The following is a 21,691-nucleotide window of genomic DNA, read 5'->3' as shown; positions in this document are numbered from 1 at the left end:
CATGTGATCACACCCTTATGTCAACACCTGCATACACACAATGCAGCCTATTGGTCTTTCCTTCTGACAGCCTAAGTGATATGCTGCAAAGCTACTGAAAATTTCATCATCTACAGAGAAGAGAGCCAGAGAGACATGAAGATGTGGACAAGAGCTGAGGGAACTGCTGCGGGGGAGGTGGATGAGGGAGGGAGAGGGAGAGAGAGAGAGACAGAGGGAGAAGGGGTGGAGGGGTTCAATAGTGGAAAAAACTGGATATAGCATCACTGTTGCACTTAACTCCAAGTACATCCGATCTACTCGACTTCACTGAATGCATTTACTGTAAAGACTCAATTGACCAACACCCCCATCCAAATGCTAACTAACACTTCTCAATCTTTTTTTAATACTTTCAAGATGCACCAAAATCTATATCTATCTATCTATCTATCTATCTATCTATCTATCTATCTATCTATCTATCTATCTATCTATCTATCTATCTATCTATCCATCCATCCATCCATCCATCCATCCATCCATCCATCCATCCATCCATCCATCCATCCATCCATCCATCCATCCATCCATCCAGAGAGTGAAAGTTGGTATAATGGTATAACTGCTAATATTCTCAGTATTGCCAAAGGCAGTTAATAAAGAAATACAAGAAATCAAGAAAAAAGAAATTAAAGGAAAGAGGTAAAGATAAAATTAATAAAAGGAAATAACAAAACAAAATAAAATATGATAATAATATAGATACAAAATATGGTCTAAACAAATATAATCATGGTAATAATAAAAAAATCCATTAAACTATTTACTTAGCTAATAATAATAATAATAATAATAATAATAATAAAATTAAACAAAATAAAATAGGGTAATAATACATATAAAATATGGTTTAAACAAAAAAAAATCACTAATCATGGTAATAATAAACAATCCATTAAAGTATTTACTTATCTAAAAATAAAATAAATAAAATTAAATAAAAATATTAAAATTAAACAAAATAAAATAGGGTAATTATACAGATACAAAATATGGTATAAACAAAATAATCACTATTCATAGTAATAATAACAATCCATTAAAGTATTTACTTATCTAAAAAAAAATAGGGTAATAATACAGATACAAAATATGGTATAAAAAATATAATCACTCATCTTAAATAATAAAAGTAACTCCTTATCTATAAAATAAAATAAAATAGCAGAAGAATATAGATACAAAACATGCTATGAACAAGATATAATCAATCACCAAAGTCATAAATCATCCATTGAAGTATCTCTCTATTAAAACCTGAAATATCTCTTTTTTTAACTTCCGTTTCCAAAGGTCAAAGCCTCACACACAGCTGGTGCAATAACAGCCATTAGAAAACTGCATCCCATATCTCTCAATCACATACAAACAAACACACATGAGTACAGGGCTTTCTGTAGGTTTATACGCCCATGCCATTCTGAATGGCTTTTTCACCCCACTTCTCAAGGGACCAGTAGAACTGCAACTCTGCACTTCTTCCTTGCATTCCTCTCATCTCTTTATTCTCTTTAACCCTTCCCCACAATACATGAGTGTACCACAGCTGCTGCAGTTATAACCCCCTCACACAAAAACATACCACTGCCAAGAGGGAGAGGAGGAGGGAGGGCCGAAAAGGGGATGTAATATGGATGGAGCATGCTGGGAACAATGCACATTATCTCTATTAATGGGAGGTGGATATAGGTACAGTGTTCAACAGATGATGAAAAGGCAGACAAGACCAATTCTCTTTCCTCAACTAATTTTCTATCTTAAAAAAATCTCCTCAACTCCCACTATATAGCACATGGTACACTGTACTCAGTTATGTAACACACACCTCTAGTGTGCCAACAAGGAGGTGCTGATGTGGTTGCACCGCTCAAGCCACAGAAAAAATTACTTTTAAGCCATCTCATAGTAAATACATAAATATCAAAGTATCTTAGTCGAAGACTAAAAAATAAGTAAAATAAAATAAGTAAAATAAAAATAAATAAATAATTCCCACTCTGTCTGTTGATATGGAATAGGAAAAATTTATACATACAAATAATATTTGTACATATCAATCATTGCCTTAAGATTCATATTGTACATTCTGACACTGGAAGATCACAATTTACCAAACAGATCACTTCAGTGTGCATTAGTTAATATCTATGCATTCTATGCCATTTTCATATTCATATGCCATTCTGTTTAGTTTCACTGTGTTTCGGTTTCGTTTTCAGTCAGTGCTATGTTCCCGTATTTCCTGTTTACTGTTTTCCTAGTTAGTTTCCTTGGTTGTTAATCACTTCCACACACCTTTTTCTGTTCAGTTGATTATCTCTCTCCATGTATTTAAACCCTGAGTTTCCTCAGTTCTGCGTTTGGTCTCGTTGGTGTTATTTGTGTAGTGGTTGTACGTAATCTCCTAGATATTCTCCTGCGTGTTTACCTTGGGTTTTTGTTTAACAAAAGACTATTGTGAACTCTCCATTGACGTGCGCTTTGTTAAAGCCACACGCCCCCCTGACACGTGTTAATCACATTTTTATTGCCAATGTGTGAACGGCTTGAAATGGAACCTAAAAAACGAGATCTTCCTCGATTTCCTATGTTGTCTGTGAAAGCCTGTTTTTATGTGAAGGGTTCAGGACGTTTTTGCCGGGAAAATATAAAGGATGTGGCGGTTACGCATGCTCCTGAGAGCCTCTCTTTCGTTCAATGACACATGAAATGAATGCTTATACAATGTTCAGGATAATGCCGAAACAGCCATTCTTTAATGTAAATGTGTCCTACAAAGAAAAGAGATTAAGGGGACATGATGCCAGTGAAATGCAGAGCTGGTGCAAACATATCCACATCGCTATGATGCTTTCTTAACTGTTGTTTTTCTCACTGAGTTTATTTTGCACAGCACATATTTATCTAAACATCACTATCAGCAGCGTGGCCGGCGCCGGGATGTTCGTTTACAGTATATTGCTGCAAAGATTTTTTTCTTCAAAGCAAAAAAAAAAAGAACTTGCCATGAGTTCACACTGAATCACATTCGGTCTCTTGTATGTTACGTATGTGCGAGCAATAAGTTGCTGGCTGCAATTCATTCTACATATAGCCTCTTTAACTACCGGTACATGCATTTTAACCCAAACTACTGAAAAAGAAAATTATATTTTGAACTGTCAGCTGTCAACTTATCAAATCAATCTCAACAAAAATATTCACTAACCATATTTTTAGTTTTGTTTTGTTTTTAGAAATCATTGTTCTTATTTGTTACCATCTCATCTTATCTGTCCATTCATCCTAATATACAAAGTTTGTAACATTAGTCTCCTTGATTCATCTCCAAACCTTCCCACTACCAATCTTGTTCTACCAAATGCTGGAGAGCGAAGTGCCCTGAGCACTTCTTACTTCACCATAATGAGGGTAACTGTATTCCACCTGCATGGAGGATGAGTTTTAACAGGCTCAAAGTTCACTCACTTTCTGGTTCATATAGTAGGGGTCTATGTCCTCCAAGGGCACAGCCAACATTTTGGAGGGGACGTCCCCGTAAATAAAGGGCACGCTCTTCCCCGCTTCCAGGTCAGTGTTGGGCTTCGGTTTGTTGTCATCATCGTCATCACGGTGACTGCTGTCAGATCTGGGCTTAACGGGCTTCTTTTTCTTCTCCTCAGCGATGCGCTTCTCGATGTTGGCCAAAGACTCTGGGGTGAACTTCTTGAAGCTATCGGGGCCTGGAGGTGCAAGCAGCTGCGCAGCCATATTGTCATCCTGCAGCAGAGTCCTTTTTATTTAGAAGCCATTCAGGACAGCCAGCTCTAGGAAAAGGAAGGGAGAGGGAGGCACCCAGACAGATGCAGAAAGGGAACAACGAGGAAAGAAAAATAACAGGAATTAAAATTCAATAGAGTTCAAAAGTCGTAAAAGTTCAACAAAGCACATGATCACACACACAAAAAAAACAAATGTAAAACATTTCTATTTTTCAAGCATATTTGTGTGTGTGTGTGTGTGTGTGTGTGTTTGCGAATAAGCCATTGATTTCAGTGGCCTGTGTTATTGGTCATCCTCTTTTGCAGCTCTCCCTCTTGCTCTTTTTCTCACTCTTATACTCACACAAACACACACACATTCATTACATCCATTAAGAAATAGATGACCAAGCAGAATAATACCAAATGCGCTGCAGCACTGGAGGCTCAACCTGTATGTGTGTGTGCATGAGAGAGAGAATGAGAGACAGAGAACAAGAGAGACTGTACATTAGAGGCTAAGGTCATAACTGCATTACTGCCCTTATCAACCTTCTGTGATGACCTGGATTATATAACTAATATTCCAGTCCATGATGTCATCAAGCCCGTTCCAAACAACATCATATTAAATATTCTATCAATTCAGACAAATTTAATCTGCCCCTTATGGATTTATTATGTAATGTCGTTCAGATGGAAATCTCCACATTTAATCAGGTGTTTGTGGATCACATATCACAAACTCTCCACTCATTACTTATTTTATTACTAAGGTAAAACATTAGACACACTATGCAGACTTAACACTTTCTGGCTGTTGTGGTTTTTCATCTCAGATAATAGAAAACTGAGAATTTTGTGCAAGATTTGATCTCATTATGCAAATGTTTGCTTTAGTCCGTAATCTCATTTGCAGGATGTTTGGCTGCTCAAGAGAGTGCAGTCTTAACAAATTCAAAGACAACATTAATGTCAAGTCAAATTTGTCATGTCACATTTGTGATGTATTATGTTCTTACATGAACTATTTCACCTGATACAGTATCTTACTTCATTTCTATTGCAAAGATGCATTTGTGTATCCGTGTGCTGGCTTTTAGTGACTTGACAATGAATCTCCAGCACAGGATCCAGTTTCTGACTGAACTTCCTAAATAATACAGAAAAAAACAGCACTGTAAAGTTTTGTGGCACAATATGTGTCTGTCAATAAAGATTGTCATAAAAACACTTGTTTTTAATGTATTTTAAATTATAATTTCTTCTTGTCATTTTCAGCAGCTCTTACTCAAGTCTTCAGTGTTACATGATCTCCGAAATCATTCTAATATGCTGATTTGGTGCAAGTAACATTCAGGTTATCAGTCATTGAAATCCCATATCGGCTGACTTTGGTGTTAAACACAGTTGCAACAAAAACAATGTTGCACATCAAACTCTTTACTCCAATCAAACAAAATCACTTGCACTCATGAAATTCTGTACAATTTGCCCACTAAACTTGCTTTAGCAGTTCTATTGCAGGTTAACAAATTTACTTCCCCCGTGGAGCTTTGTTGGAGAATCCAATTCAAAGAGATTCATCACAAATGTGCAGGAAAATCTCCAAATGACATAAGTACTACTTGGTCACACTCTCCTGTGTTCCAGGTGTGTGTCGCAGTGTCAGTCCCAGCCTAGTCCCTCAGGCTCCACAAAACTGGGCTATTCCTTTTCCAGAATGTCCTTTTACATGCATTTTGTACTGCAAAGCTGACTTGCATTTATGGTCCTTTCTAGGACATTTAACCTTTTCTAGTAGACAAGCAAAAATAAGTAAAACATGTATGAGAGATGCTTTGTTTAAATGCACATAATACTGCCATAATGCCCTCTTCAACTGATTAATGTAGCCGCATGTTTGCACACCATGATACATCCAAAAATCTTTACTAATGTAAGTGCTGTATGATGTGCTGAAAGCTTATGACAGTACAGAAATCAACCAAAGCAGTGTCATACAGACATCGCATTCCTTCACATTCACTTTTAAAATATATTAAACCTAACAGTCAACGTCAACGATTGTCTTATCACTTGTCTTTTCGTGGGATTGTTTTATATGTCCAGTGCTGAATCCCTGTTCTCTATATCCTTAATGACACAGTCTGTTAATTATTTATACACCAAAAACTGATTCAGTTAAGTCAGCACGGGCCAAATCAATAGTAAAGTGCCCATGGTCACGTGACATTGCTCTTTATGATGGGCGACTTTATCATCATTAAAACACAACGCTTCCTGTTCGACTATGGCAAGTCATTTGAACATTTATTCATTTAAAATAGAATCTAGCATTTATTTTTTTTCATTATTCAATATTCATTAGATTCTAGTGCTTGTTCGTTAATAGGCAAGACAGTCCATATACTGGTACTTATTTCTTTGCTACTTCTTGGTTCAGAAATCAAGTATTTACTTCCATCTATGTATTCCTATTATTGCTGGTACCAGTTTTACTACTCATTAGGAAGTAGAACTTATTTCTTAGTTACAAGAAACAATAGAATAACTACTAGTTAATAATAAATAGTTAATAGCAAAATTGTATAAGATACTAGTCACAATTGGACCACTCAATCATAATTATAATTAAAAAAAAAACCTATTATTAGAAACATAAAAATAGATACAAGTTAATGAATAATTATTAAAACAGCTTGCCATATATGCTTTAGGTACAGTAACAAAGTAAAAAAAAAATTTTTTTTTTTTTTAATGAACAGTTTAGACAAAAGAAACGACATGCGTTTTAAGTTACACGCTGGTTGTGTCCAACCTCCAAGTCTCCTTCCTGGGATAGTGTAGAGACGCCTCAGCTCAAGGTGATACATCAGATAGACAGGCCCTGACAATACACACAATGACCTTAACAAAACTCCTGCATTTTCTTCCCTATAGACTACGCTGTTGCCAGCACTGGTTACAGAAAAATTATGCTGTTTAAATGGTACGCCCTCCACTTTCCGATTGCTCCAAGTTAAACACCTACACATTAAAACCAAAATAACCGATGCCATTCGACAGGTTATAGGCTACTTACGTGCCTTCAAGCAAAGTCATTGCCTACTCTCATATCTGGTAAAATGTAGGCTACGTTCCGGTAGCGGCGCAAAGGTATTCCTTATCAGGCAAGAATAAGTGTCGTCTGTTTTTAGGAAGCCAACACAAATCCACTGCCGTCGAATGCAGGTTCTCCGCGGCGCTGTCCGTTCAGCACCGCTCAGCGCGAGCTCACGCTTGTCCTCTAGGTTAGGTGATGGGGGGGGGGGGGGGGATCACAGATGCTGCCTCAAGCCATGATGAAACATCCCGACTAAAGCGACTTTTCCGTATTTGATGTCCTTAACTAAATGATATGGAAAGTGAATGTTCGGCCTCTGGCACTGTACATCGAGGGGAGGGGAGCAGCACAGCTGTCACGAGGACGAACCTATCGGCCTATCCCGTGTGGAGAATAAAAGCCTTTTACATTTCAACACACATAAACACCGATATGTCCTTGCTTGATTAAATGTATCTCATATTTTACCTTCGTAACCTAATATTTGTTTGCTTACACCAAAAGTAACATGCAGCTTAGTCAGGTGAACGGTCTTTGCCATTTTAAAGCAAATATAGCCTAATTTACAAAGCATATGCGATCGCAAAAACAATTCAATTGATTCATACTTCCGCCCATTTTGGCCCCTCACACATGTCTTATGCAATTTCTCCTCCAAACGAGCTTTGCGCGTCTGAAGGCGCTACATGTTATGGGATTCACAGATTAGCATGCCCAAGTTTGTTTGCGGTAATTATGGCATGTGGACGTACACGCGTGGGCCCCACTCTCTCGGCTGAAATACTGCAGTGGAGCTGAAGGGAGCTCGTGCAAAGGCACGAGCCAGCGAATCAATCTGTGAAACATCTAAATCTCAACGCCACTGACGTCTCAGACAGTCGTGCCTGCAATGCTTTACACGTCTCGAGTTTCGATCTCACTAGGTTCCGATTTCATTCTCATCTGAACACTTCAAGAACATTTGGGACTCCTGTCCGCTTCAGCACCACACCCGTGCAGTCAGACCGTCCTCTCAGTGATTTAACCCGAAACCGCGCAAACGGTCGGGCACAGCGTGCCGCTAACGCTTTAGGGAGGAGTGAGTGAGAAAACAAGGGTGGCAGTCGCTGTTTTTAACGGCAAAAACGGAAACACACCGATTCTAGAGAGTCCAGCCCAATGAAGTATGGCGAGGGTGACTCGAAGGGAGGGGGAATGCAGGCGCAGGGGGACTAAAAACTGCCACATTAGTGATTTTGACATGTTACGTTGCAAAATGCTGTCATATATGTCATCTGAATGCTGAATACTGCGTCTTGCGTCAGTCTGTCCGCACAATATTCCTCTGCAATAAAGTTTGCTGCGGTCTTACTTGCCTGTCCCATGGTATGCGTATGTTCTACATTTCGACACAGACTAATGTTATGTTTCCAGCGCCAGGCCAACACCCTAATTTACCTCAGTCAGACTTTTTCCCTTTGCATTGCCTCTATTTGACCAGCGCTATAGCTGTTAAGTAGTGCCTGGCGTGTTAATTGGCGTTTCCCTGTGTTTCCTGCAGCAAGCCTATCCACATATGTGAGCAGAAAAGATGCTGAGCGCGAGAGACCGCTCTGCGGCAGATGAGTCCAGGTATGAGACACGCTCAGAAAGGGCAATAAACACCTGAAAAAAGCACGACACTTGGGCTGTAGACAAGAGAAAGTCTACTTACTTTTTCCGCATTAAGAGCGATCCATGTAGATCTTGCGTGCCTAAGGATGTTTAAAAGACCCAGGAGAAACTGCGGATGTCGCCATATTGTTGCCGCTATCTTCCTTCCCAGTGCGTACGGCTAGCCTGCATAATTGATGACTCTCAGCAAATTGTTAGGGAGCGTCTACAAGTACCCTACTTCCGACTTCCGTACTGACGGGGGGAACGCTGCAACGTAAGCGAAACAGCGCTAAAAGGGGATATCAATCACAATGATACGAGTCTAATTATATTTACCACTTCTCCGTAAAATTCATCTAATCTCCTAATTTCCGTCTCAACAATTGTCAAATTGTTTCAAATTTAATCGTTCAAATGGAATTCACACAGTTAAATAATTAAATTAAAATAAACTTATTTTATTTGAAAGAATGCAAGACTTGAATGGCCCACCTATTTTGCACGGTAGGCTACGAACAATTTTAATTTATGTTATTTTATTTATTTTTTAAAGAAGTTATATAGAGCATTAAACAAGACACACAATATGCATTTATGAAAGTAAGCATCTCATCATATGGCACTGTGGAACTGATGAATCAGAGAGAAGAGAAAATGCTTGACTTTCAAATTAAATAGTGATATTTCTACTTTGGCACACACAAGTCACATTTCAATATCTTCACAATGGAGCAATTCTGATTTACGCAACATATAAAACGTGTTCCAACAACAAAATGTCACTTAAAATTTAAATTCTGATTTTAAATGTAAGGACAAACAGAGATTTCAAGGAAAACTTCTGGGGAACGTCTGGACACAAAATAGTATGCGTTAGGAAAACTAGTCCAGGTTTCATCGGGAGCTTTGGTGTTTTGAGAATAGGCTGTGCATAATGCTAAGAATAAGCATTGTTTGTATTTGTGGGGTTGGTTCAAGCTCTCTGGCAGTGTGGTTGTGAAAGCAGGTACTACGTGGTCAAGGGTTGCTGGCAATAGTTAATCTTCCTCTAATCCTGTTAGGAAGTGAAAGGAAACAACAGCTTTAGACTTTCAGCTTACCTCCAACTCCCCCTTCTGGGCCACCTGAGCATCTTTTCTAGTCCTCACTGATGAGCCCCAAGTGGATGAAGCCTTGCTGTGCAATGCACCACCAGCCAAGTCTGTGTTTGGTCACTGTCCTTGGTTCTGAAGCCCCACTTTGTGTGTGAGACAAAAGGGACATAAAGGCATCTTAGCATAGATTAATAGAACACATTTTAAGGTGCTTGTGATGCAAATATTTTAAGACTGTAGTCCTCCAAGTATTACAGTGTCTTAAGATATTACTGTAAACCTAATCTCAAGTAAGAAATCCCTGAATCCTAATCTGTCACCATGGAGGATCTTAGGGATAAGTGAATTTGACAGGAGGATAGATAGATAGATAGATAGATAGATAGATAGATAGATAGATAGATAGATAGATAGATAGATAGATAGATAGATAGATAGATAGATAGATAGATAGATAGATAGATAGATAGATAGATAGATAGATAGATAGATAGATAGATAGATAGATAGATAGATAGATAGATAGATAGATAGATAGATGCACTCAGTATTTCTTGTGACAGATATTGTCTGTTTTATTGTTCTGGCTAATATGGGACTTGTCTTAGACTTATACCGACACAGTGATGTGGATGAAGCATCTTCTAAAATCAAGTTAAAGTGTCCGGTAATAGGATGGTTACCAAGATAAACTGCGAGATCATCTGGTCATGTGATCTCAACTTAATGAGATGACCAATCCACGTAGAATTAGCTTTTATTTGGTAAAAATCTTTTGGTTGAGGTTTCATTTCTTATTTGTGTACATGCTTTTAAACATATTTCTCAAAATTACTATTCATTTCTTTCAGTGTTAAAACTTTTAGTGATGAAAAAATACTAAAACCACACTACGCGTAAAAGAGGATCCACTGCGATTATTTATACACGGGCGCCATCTGCCGACATGCTGGAGAACTACCCTGACTGGAGTACATTACATTACATGCGTCGAAGACGCTGATTGGTCAGTTGTCACAAGGTGCGCGCAGCTACTCCCCTCTTGTCTGCAAATTGTTACTCAGGTTCGTTGTTAAAAATGACGCTGTTTATGAACGCTTGCGCTTTTTTAATTAAAGTCCTTACTCTACCGGTGCACGTTGCGGAGCTGATTGGACTTTTGTCATTCTACAAACGTGTGTTTCCTCTAATCGTCTATAAAATGTCGTTCTCGTACAATGACAAAATGAACGAGAAGAAAAGGGAACTATTTCGAAACCTGTCCAAATTCCACCCCACTAAAGGCTCTCTGCGCATCTTGGAAGTGGGCTGCGGATCCGGAGCGAACTTCGAGCACTATCCGACGGGCTGCAGGATCACATGCATCGACCCCAACCCGCATTTCCAAAACTACCTGGAGAAAAGTATGGCGAAAAACGACCACCTCGTATATGACAGCTTCATAGTGGCGTCGGGGGAGAATCTACAGGCGGTGGAGGAAAACTCAGTGGATGTTGTGGTGTGCACACTGGTTCTGTGTTCTGTCAAAGATACGCCGAAAGTTCTGCAAGAAGCAAAGAGAGTTCTAAGGCCTGTAAGTTTACGACAGTCCGCGCTCAGGTGGAACTTTGATCTCATCTCATTTGGTATTGTCACATTTCATAAATTGTCATCTTATCACTCCCAATCCATCAAGGAGTGCTTAAAGATTACAATAATTACATCTGAGATGAAAGGTAACAGCATTATGTAACCGCATGTAGATCGCCGTTTGCAGTAATCCCGTTAGAAACAACAACTGTTTGTTTTAGGGCAAATGTCACCATACAGAGTAGTAGACATCTTTTTTTAAGCTTTTAAGTACTAGACCCTTGTAAACTAAACACCTTGTCTTCGAATACACAATTCTGGGTTGAGTAATATAAATATTGTACTTTTTTTGTATTTCAGGGAGGAGCATTTTTCTTCCTTGAACATGTGGTGTCTGACCCTTCGACCTGGATCTACTTTTTTCAACATGTTCTTCAGCCATTATGGTAATAATAATGAATATATATATATATATATATATATATATATATAAAATCAATCACAATTATATTTTACTTAGGGTCTCCAATTAATTTAAATAACTTTTATAAGTTAAGTTATTCATCTCAAGCTAGAGTACATAGGCATATGTAAAATAAGGGGGACATTCGTATAGTGGCAAATGACAGATTTTGTGCATGTAAAAGCTAAAAGACTATGTTGGAGCTTTGAAAAACGTGGGGTTGGTAAAATTCCTGCATAAATATATCAAAAATATATATACACTCTAGGCCTAGGGTGACCACCAGTCCCGAAATTGTGAGCTTTGTCCCGCAAGATGTAATCAGTGTCCAGCATTTCAATTATGTCTGTATTATTTTATTTCTTTCCTGAAATTATAATAGGACAATATATGAATACTAAAATACAATAATATAATACAAAAAAAATGTGATTGGTGTTTAAAAATCCATTTGCGCAGCCGACATGTTATTGCTAAACCGGGAAAATAACCAACCAACTAAGCTGTTTTCCTCCATTAAACTAAGAGGGTGATTTTTCTGCTGATGACGTCTGTCTGAATGAAGCAAAGGAACCATGTGGACCTCATCAAAAGTCATTAAATAGGACAACAAAAACATACAAATTCAAGATTCACTGAATCCAGTAAAAATGCATTTATTGTTTGCATAGTCTAATAAAGTAGTCACTACTTAATTTATTTTAGTATAAAATGTGATTTTTACCTGCAGTATACTAGCCCGTTATTCCGTTCAATATATTTATTAGTAGTCTAAATAGCTCCAGTACAGTCAATTACATTGTATCAAACAAACCTGAGCAAATTGATTGCCAGTCAGAGCCAGTCACAATTAATTAAGCTTATTGACGATTTAAAACATTATCATCCAACGTGAAGGGAAACAGGCATTCCAACTAATGTTAATCTGTATTTACAATTTATCTCACACACGTGTCCCGCATAATCACATGTACTATCCTGCAACAGAGCAATAACTAGGCGGTCACCCTAATTCACTCTCCCGCTGTTTATCACCTACAGGTGCTGGTCATAAAATTAGAATATCATCAAAAAGTTGATTTATTTCAAGAATTCAACTTAACAGGTGAAACTAATATATTATATAGACTCATTACATGCAAAGTGAGATATTTCAAGCCTTTATTTGTTATAATTTTGATGATTATGGCTTACAGCTTATGAAACCCACGAAATCAAAATCCCAGAAAATTAGAATATTACATGAAATCACACAGTAATTACACAGTGATACCATAGTCATTGAACCAGTTTTTGGGTCTTTTGGCAGTGTGGGCAGGTGCAAATCCTGCTGGAAAATGAAGTCAGCATGAAGTGCTCTGAAAATGTCCTAGTAGACGGCTGCGTTGACTCTGGATTTAATAAAGCACAGTGGACCAAAGTCCTTTTTTCTGATGAGAGCAAATTTTACATCTCATTTGGAAACCAAGGTCCCAGAGTCTGGAGGAAGAATGGAGAGGCACACAATCCAAGATGCTTGAAGTCCAGTGTGAAGTTTCCACAGTCTGTGTTGGTTTGGAGAGCCATGTCATCGGCTGGTGTTGGTCCACTGTGCTGTCCACTCAACGCAGCCGTCTACCAGGACATTTCCAGAGCACTTCATGCTTCCTTCAGCAGACAAGCTTTATGGAGATGCTGCCTTCATTTTCCAGCAGGATTTGCACCTGCCCACACTGCCAAAATAACTAAAACCTGGTTCAATGACTATGGTATCACTGTGTAATTACTGTGTGATTTCATGTAATATTCAAATTTTCTGAGATTTTGATTTCGTGGGTTTCATAAGCTGTAAGCCATAATCATCAAAATTATAACAAATAAAGGCTTGAAATATCTCACTTTGCATGTAATGAGTCTATATAATATATTAGTTTCACCTGTCAACTTTTTGATGATATTCTAATTTTATGACCAGCACCTGTACACATAACTGGAGGTCATGGGTTTATTTGGAGAGGGGGGGGGATTGGTTTGATTATAAAACCAGAATGTATCCATTTACAATACTGGTAACAAAGCATATGACCACAATAGAATAGGAAAGTCTATAACTTCTTGTGTGTTTGTCAGGTACTATTTTGGCGATGGCTGTGAGACAACCCGTGCTACTTGGAAGGACATTGAGGAAGCTGGCTTCTCTGACCTGGAGCTACGCCACATCCAAGCTCCTCTGTTTTTTATGATCAGACCACACATTGCTGGTTATGCCATCAAATAAGTATAAATTTTGCCACAAAAGAAGAATCTTCTAAAGGTTTTATCAAACATGTTTCTTTCATTTCACCATCTACTTTTAAATGTGTTTGTATGAAAGAGCATTTTGTAATAAACCATAAAATGAAATGTTTTTGTTCAACTTGCAAAAACTTCATCTCAAAACATTGTATATTTTATATGACTGTTCCGTGCTGCATGGGTATAATGTCTGTAAAATATATCACTATCAAGATGGTACAAAAATAGAGGCAGGTAAAACAATAAAATACTTTATTCTATAAAAACAGACTTTAGGAGGTTAATGCCAGGCCAGCTTTTGTGAGGTTGTGATTTGTGCATAAAAGAGCCATACAGCCATCTAGTGGTTAGGAGGAATGTGTGTCATACATACAAAACTAAATTTTTGCATCCTCATCCTCATCCATCTAAGTGTTTACAAACATAATTTGCTTTTGCAGGACAGAAAACATTGTCTTCTCGACATGTACACAACATGAACCAGCTACAGTCTTTGAGGGCAGGTCAAAGGAGACGTTGCTTGCAGGTAGCCAATGAAGACCATAGGTGGGCATTATGCAAATGTGTTTCTGCGTTACGTCAGGTCACGAAATCGAGGCTGGAATTCTTGATGACTCGTTTAGGCAGGTCGGAGTCGATGCTTTCTTTTAGGAGACAATAACTTTATTTTTCGTGCACTTTCGACTTTACAACTTTGCAAACCGATTACATTCACAGACAGCTATATTAAACACTGCATGAAAGGTAATATTCATAAAAGTAGTGATGGTGAAATGAAGCTTTGTGAAGCACTGGGGCTTTCCCCCTCGACTGTATCATAAAATGGCTCATTACTCGAAGCTTTTCAACACGTTGCACACTAGCGACATCTTGTGGTCAAACGCTGCCTTTCTGTCCCAGAAGACCGTTTTTTCTTTCTTTCTTTTTTTTTCTTCATTTTAATAAATCACTTTGTGCTCTGTAAACCACAAAGCAATACAATTAATCCTCATAATTCATGTGTTAGTGTTGATGTAGTTCTAATACAATGTATGAACAAACAACTGTATGAATTAATTTATGAAAAAAAATAAAATAAATGGGACTAATTCACTTGTACAGAAACAGTTCTTATGAATCTGCTTTGATCTACAAATGCAGCCTTATTCACATAAACTTTAGCCTCGGTCCTAATCCTACGAGTTCATAGGCAAGGCTCATGTAGGCATATATAATCAAAATAAAAGAACATTATTGTGGAATGGTGAAGTGCTTGTGAACTGGGGAGCTGACATTTTATTTTGTGGGTAATTTAATAAATTCAAGTTTTTTATTAAGGAACCGGACTTGTTCAACAGTGTGAGGGCTAAGTCTATTTCTTTTTTTATTTACTACTACCTGTGTGCATGACACTTGAAAGCTGCTCAAGGGGTTCGCGCTATTTTTGAATCTGAATACGAAGCAGTCACGTTACTGTGTGTGGAAACGAAGCTTCGGACGTCACAGATCACGTGGTTATGGCAAAACGAATCAAGCTCCGATACACTGCTTCAGTGTGTGATGTGATGTTTTTTTTTTTTTTTTTTTATACAAGCTTCGAAGCCTCGGTGCCGAACCAGTCTATGTGCCGAACCGTGCCGAACGTCACATCATCACTACAAAAAAGAGCATAATAGGGGCACTTTAAGCATAAAACCTTGACTTCATACTAATATACTGAGGTAATTTACCCTGGTTTCACAACAGGGTGGCTTAGATTAAGCCAGGATAAGGCCTTAGTTCAATAAGGATATTTAAAGTGGTGGTTGATTATGATTCATTTCACATGTACTATTCATTTCTTTCAGTGTTAAAACTTTTAGTGATGAAAATATACTAAAACCACACTACGCGTAAAAGGATCCACTGCGATTATTTATACACGGGCGCCATCTGCCGACATGCAGGTGAACTACTCTGACTGGAGTAGCCTACACATTACATGCGTCGAAGACGCTGAATGGTCAGTTGTGGTTCGCGCGGCTAACGTTACTCCCTTCTTGTCTGTACATTTGAACTCAGGTTTGTTGTTAAAAATGACGCTGTTTATGAACGCTTGCGCTTTTTTATTTAAAGTCCTTACCAGGGGCGTCACTAGGCCCTTTTTAGGGGGGCTTCAGCCCCCCTAAACTTCTGCCCAGCCCCCCTAAAAAATATTTGATTAATACATTTTTGATCGCTTCAGTCCCCTTTTAAAAAAACTCATTTGAAACGGCGGAAAGCTGCGTCAAGTTTCGGCTCCTCCCCTTATCTGAGACTGCTCGGATTTAGCGCATTTTTCAATCTGCAGGGGCGCCGAGCAGAGCGAACATCAGAGAGTAGGCTACAAGGTGTGTCGTGATTGCATTTATTGATAGATTGCTATGATATTACATCTGCATCGGTGCAGTTCTTTGTCATAAATGCATTGCAGTTTACATAATGTAATTACTAGAGCATTGGGAGCAACACAGGACGTTTCGGTTTCTCATCCGAGCGCGAATTTTAGCAGCACGACTGACGCTTCAGTTAAGAATAAGTAGGCCTAGCTAAACTAAACATTTTATATTTGACAGTTTTTTAGGTCATAAATGTTAAACGAATGACAAAAATAATTAGAAAACTAATAAACTTTTGTCTAATAACGTGTAATTATGTCATTGTGAGGGGACAAGAAACATTAACAAAGCCGTTTTCATAGGCACAAGATTAATAATGCATGTGTACATGTTGAGAATTAATATACAATTTGTAGCCTTCAGTAAATTAAAAAAGTTCAGCTTTAGGAGGGTAAGAGACAGGGCAAGATCAGGAGACTGAGAGAAAAAGACAGAGTAATGGAGATGAGGAGAGAGCAGGTTTTAAATCTATTTCTTATCCTTTTTTGGCCTTCAAACGTCTTGAAATGCACATGTCAGAGAAATAAAAATGTTTAACCCCATAACAACTTCAAATTTATGACCTCTTTGATTATAAAGCCCTGTCTACGGCCATATATTAGGCCTAGATCAATAATGAATGTGTACATATTGTGAATGAATTTAATAAACTTAGTTACCTAGCTTTCCTGGTAGCTTTGTCTGAAAAAATGATTCATAAATCAACCTATCAGTTGACCCTATGTTTACTTTTTTCACTGACAGACACAAATGAAAAGCCTATATCAGTCAAAGCTCAGCTTTAGGAGGAGAAAAGACAGAGCAAGAGAAAAACATGCTGATGCTGATGAGGAGAGAAAAATAAACAGCTGCCCGCACATGGTTTTAAAGCTATTGTTATCCAATTTTTTTGGCCTTCAAAACATCTTAAAATGCACATATGCAGATCAGAGAAATCAAAATTTTCTCGGGGGAGCATGCCCCCGAACCCCCCTAAATAACTCACATTCGGGACCTCAGTGATTATATAACCCTGACATATACATGTTACTGGATGAATGAATGAAAGTAGTTAATAATGAGCATTAGACCATAAACTAACTTTTTAAAATCATACCCTCATTGGGGGCTGAGCCCCCCTAAAATGAAAATCCTAGAATCGCCCCTGGTCCTTACTCTACCGCTGCACGTTGCGGAGCTGATTGGACTTTTGTCTTTCTACAAACGCGTGTTTCCTCTATTCATCTATAAATTTACGTTAGCGTACAATGACATAATGAACGAGAAGAAAAGGGAACTATTTCGAAACATGTCCAAATTCCACCCCACTAAAGGCTCTCTGCGCATCTTGGAAGTGGGCTGCGGATCCGGAGCGAACTTCGAGCACTATCCGACGGGCTGCAGGATCACATGCATCGACCCCAACCCGCATTTCCAAAACTACCTGGAGAAAAGTATGGCGAAAAACGACCACCTCGTATATGACAGCTTCATAGTGGCGTCGGGGGAGAATCTACAGGCGGTGGAGGAAAACTCAGTGGATGTTGTGGTGTGCACACTGGTTCTGTGTTCTGTCAAAGATACGCCGAAAGTTCTGCAAGAAGCAAAGAGAGTTCTAAGGCCTGTAAGTTTACGACAGTCCGCGCTCAGGTGGAACTTTGATCTCATCTCATTTCGTCATTTGGTATTGTCACATTTCATAAATTGTCATTTTATCACTCCCAATCCATCAAGGAGTGCTTAAAGATTACAGTGATTACTTATAATTATTATAACTTATAATTATATAAGTTATAATAATATATAACTTATAATATAATTATAACTTTTAATTACTTTTATTGTATATAATGATTACAATAATTAAGAAAGGTAACAGCGTAACCACATGCAGATCGCCGTTTGCAGTAATCCCATTAGAAACTGTTTGTTTTAGGGCAAATGTCATCATACAGAGTAGTAGACAACTGTTTTCAAGCTTTAAATACTAGATCCTTGTAAACTTAACACCTTGTCTTCGAATACACAATTCTGGGTTGAGTAAAATAAATATTGTACTTTTTTTTTTGTTCTTCAGGGAGGAGCATTTTTCTTCCTTGAACATGTGGTGTCTGACCCCTCAACCTGGACCTACTTTTTTCAACATGTTCTTCAGCCATTATGGTAATAATAAAAAAATATAAAAAAAGAAACAGTTTATAAAATCAGTCACCATTATATTTTACTTATGGTCTCCAATGAATTTGAATAACTTTTATAAGTTAAGTTATTCATCTCAAGCTAGAGTACATAGATAGGCATATGTAAAATAAGGGGGACATTCGTATAGTGGCAAATGGATGCATTCTAATTGAAATGACAGATTTTGTGCATGTAAAAGCTAAAAGACTATGTTGGAGCTTTGAAAAACGTGGGGTTGGTTACATTCTTGCATAAGTATATAAAAAAATATATATTCACTCTAGGGTGACCACCAGTCCCGAAATTGTGAGCTTTGTCCTGCAAGATGTAATCATCAGTATCCAGCATTTCAGTTATGTCTGTATTATTTTATTTCTTTCCTGAAATTACAATAGGACAATATATGAATACTAAAATACAATAATATAATACTAAAAAAATGTGATTGGTGTTTAAAAATCCATTTGTGCAGCCGTCATGTTGTTGCTAAACCGGGAAAATAACCAACCAACTAAGCTGTTTAGAGGGTGATTTTTCTGCTGATGACGTCTGTCTGGATGAAGCAAAGGAACCATGTGGACCTCATCAAAAGTCATTAAATAGGACAACAAAACATACAAATTCAAGATGCACTGAATCCGGTAAAAATGCATTTATTGTTTGCATAGTCTAATAAAGTAGTCACTACTTAATTTATTTTAGTATAAAATGTGATTTTTACCTGCAGTATACTAGCCCGTTATTCCGTTCATTATATTTAGTAGTCTAACAGCTCCAGTACAGTCAATTACATTGTATCACACAAACCTGAGCAAATTGATAGCCAGTCATAGAGCCAGTCACAATTAATTAAGCTTATTGACGATTTAAAACATTATCATCCAACGTGAAGAGAAAAAGGCATTCCAACTAATGTTAATCTGTATTTACAATTTATCTCACACACGTGTCCCGCATAATCACATGTACTATCCTGCAACAGAGCAATAACCAGGCGGTCACCCTAATTCACTCTCCCGCTGCTTATCACCTACACAACCAGAATGTATCCATTTACAATACTGGTAACAAAGCATATGACCACAATAGAATAGGAAAGTCTATAACTTCTTGTGTGTTTGTCAGGTACTATTTAAATGATGGCTGTGAGACAACCCGTGCTACTTGGAAGGACATTGAGGAAGCTGGCTTCTCTGACCTGGAGCTACGCCACATCCAAGGTCCTCTGTTTTTTATGATCAGACCACACATTGCTGGTTATGCCATCAAATAAGTATAAATTTTGCCACAAAATAAGAATCTTCTAAAGGTTTTATCAAGCATGTTTCTTTCAGTAAGCATTTTTCTTTCATTTCACCATCTACTTTTAAATGTGTTTGTATGAAAGAGCATTTTGTAATAAACCATAAAATGGAATGTTTTTGTTCAACTTGCAGAAACTTCATCTCAAAACATTGTATATTTTATATGACTGTACCGTGTTGCATGGGTATAATGTCTGTAAAACATATCACTATCAAGATGGTACAAAAATAGAGGCAGGTAAAACAATAAAATACTTTATTCTATAAAAACAGACTTTAATGCAGGCCAGCTTTTGTGAGGTTGTGATTTATGCATAAAAGAGCCATACAGCCATCTAGTGGTTAGGAGGAATGTGTGTCATACACACATACAAAACTAACTTTTTACATCCTCATCCATCCAAGTGTTTACAAACAGAATTTGCTTTTGCAGGACAGAAAACATTGTCTTCTCGACATGTACACAACATGAACCAGCTACAGTCTTTGAGGGCAGATAGCCAATGAAGACCATAGGTGGGCATTATGCAAATGTCTTACCATGTTATGTCAGGTCACGGAAGTGAGGCTGGAATTCCTGATGACTCGTTTAGGCAGGGTGGAGTCGATGCTTTCTTTTGGGAGACAATAACTTTATTTCCGTGCACTTTCGACTTTACAACTTTGCAAACCAATTACATTCACAGACAGCTATATTACACACTGCATGAAAGGTAATAATAGGGGCACTTTAATCATAAAATCTTGACTTCATACTAATATACTTAGGTAATATACCCTGGTTTCACAGACAGGGCTTAGATTAAGCCAGGATTAGGCCTTAGTTCAATAAGGATATTTAAGTAACTTTTATAAACGTTCACTGTGCATCTTGAGAAAAGCAGTGGCACTGACATTTTAAGATGTCAGTATAAGTTGCTTCCATTTAAAGGCGACATATTATGCCCCTTTTCACAAGATGTAATATACATCTATGGTGTCCCCAGAATGTGTCTGAAATTTCAGCTCAAAATAGCCCCTAGATAATTTATTATAGCTTGTCAAAGTTGCCCCTTTTTGGGTGTGAGCAAAAACATGCCGTTTGTTTTGTGTGTCCCTTTAAATGCAAATGAGCTGCTGCTCCCCACCCCTTTCAGAAGATGGACAATCCTTCGGATATTCAGTCAATAACAAAACAAGCAAATTTCAGGAATAGGTCACAATTTTTAAACTGCCTGGACATTTCTGAATAGTTAGTGGATACATTTATGTAGTTGTTGTGGAGTTATATTGATTCACCTCACTGACTTGCATGTGACATCATGTTTAACTTTTTCACAACTTGACTCAGTTCCCTCTTTATCTTTATAAGACAGCTGTTACATTTTTTGCTCAAATAGTGTTCTGTGCATGTCTGTGCAGCCAACGACAGAACAGTGTGCATGCTTTGCTCAAACTTTTGGTATTGAGTTAGAACTGGTTACACTGTTGTCCTGGGTGTTCAATGGCGCCATGGGTGGAAACGTGCAGATTAAAGGTCCTTTCACACTGGACGCGATTTTGACGCACGAATAATTCGCGCGATGGTTTTATTTTTTGATCAGCTGTTTGTGTAATGAGCGCTTCCACAACGAACGCGAATGTGCTGCGGCGAAAAAACGACTTCGCTTCGATGTCGATTTTTTTTTTACTTTTGCAGCGACAGAAAAGGCTTCAGCCAATCGCATACTACAAGGACAATGATTGTGTGGCGTAGCATTGCCAACCAACTCGGTTATCAGGACTGTGAGTATGTTGTGTGATGGTTTTCGTCGTTGTATAGTCCTGTGCTGTGTTGGCTAGAAGGCTAAACTACAGTACATTTGGGATAGAAAGCTAATCGTCAAAGATAGAGATAGAGACGGTGTTTACGCAGCTCATGTGATGGGT

The 21,691-nt window shown here is 38.0% G+C and overlaps 3 protein-coding genes across 5 annotated transcripts in view; 2 read left to right on the top strand and 1 right to left on the bottom strand.

Annotated features, from left to right (window-relative positions):
* scn8ab (sodium channel, voltage gated, type VIII, alpha subunit b) overlaps window positions 1-3,792 on the bottom strand; it is a gene marked incomplete at its 5' end in the record, with an annotated part of 47,210 nt that extends 43,418 nt beyond the window's left edge. For all 3 annotated transcript variants that reach the window (XM_081381181.1, XM_081381180.1, XM_081381182.1), the window contains one exon: window positions 3,511-3,792. In XM_081381181.1, coding sequence (XP_081237307.1) covers window positions 3,511-3,792 — 282 coding nt within the window. The remainder of the gene's footprint in view (window positions 1-3,510) is intronic.
* A 6,832-nt stretch (window positions 3,793-10,624) lies between these two features.
* On the top strand, window positions 10,625-15,043 carry LOC308699882 (thiol S-methyltransferase TMT1A-like). Its single transcript, XM_081381023.1, has 3 exons — window positions 10,625-11,190; window positions 11,547-11,632; window positions 13,759-15,043. Exons 1-3 carry the CDS (start codon window positions 10,696-10,698, stop codon window positions 13,904-13,906), a joined length of 729 nt encoding a protein of 242 aa, XP_081237149.1. The 5' UTR covers window positions 10,625-10,695; the 3' UTR covers window positions 13,907-15,043.
* A 2,531-nt stretch (window positions 15,044-17,574) lies between these two features.
* On the top strand, window positions 17,575-19,752 carry LOC308700105 (thiol S-methyltransferase TMT1A-like; the record flags this gene model as incomplete). Its single annotated transcript, XM_081381481.1, has 3 exons — window positions 17,575-17,922; window positions 18,376-18,461; window positions 19,605-19,752. The coding sequence occupies 3 exons, from the start codon at window positions 17,575-17,577 to the stop codon at window positions 19,750-19,752; spliced, it is 582 nt and encodes a 193-aa protein (XP_081237607.1).
* Between the last annotated feature and the right edge of the window lie 1,939 nt (window positions 19,753-21,691).

Source organism: Scardinius erythrophthalmus (genome assembly GCF_964197995.2).
Source record: "Scardinius erythrophthalmus genome assembly, chromosome: 12".
In the NCBI taxonomy this organism is placed as follows: domain Eukaryota; kingdom Metazoa; phylum Chordata; class Actinopteri; order Cypriniformes; family Leuciscidae; genus Scardinius; species Scardinius erythrophthalmus.
Note: the sequence above shows the minus strand (reverse complement) of the source record. Positions and strands in the feature narration are given on the sequence as shown.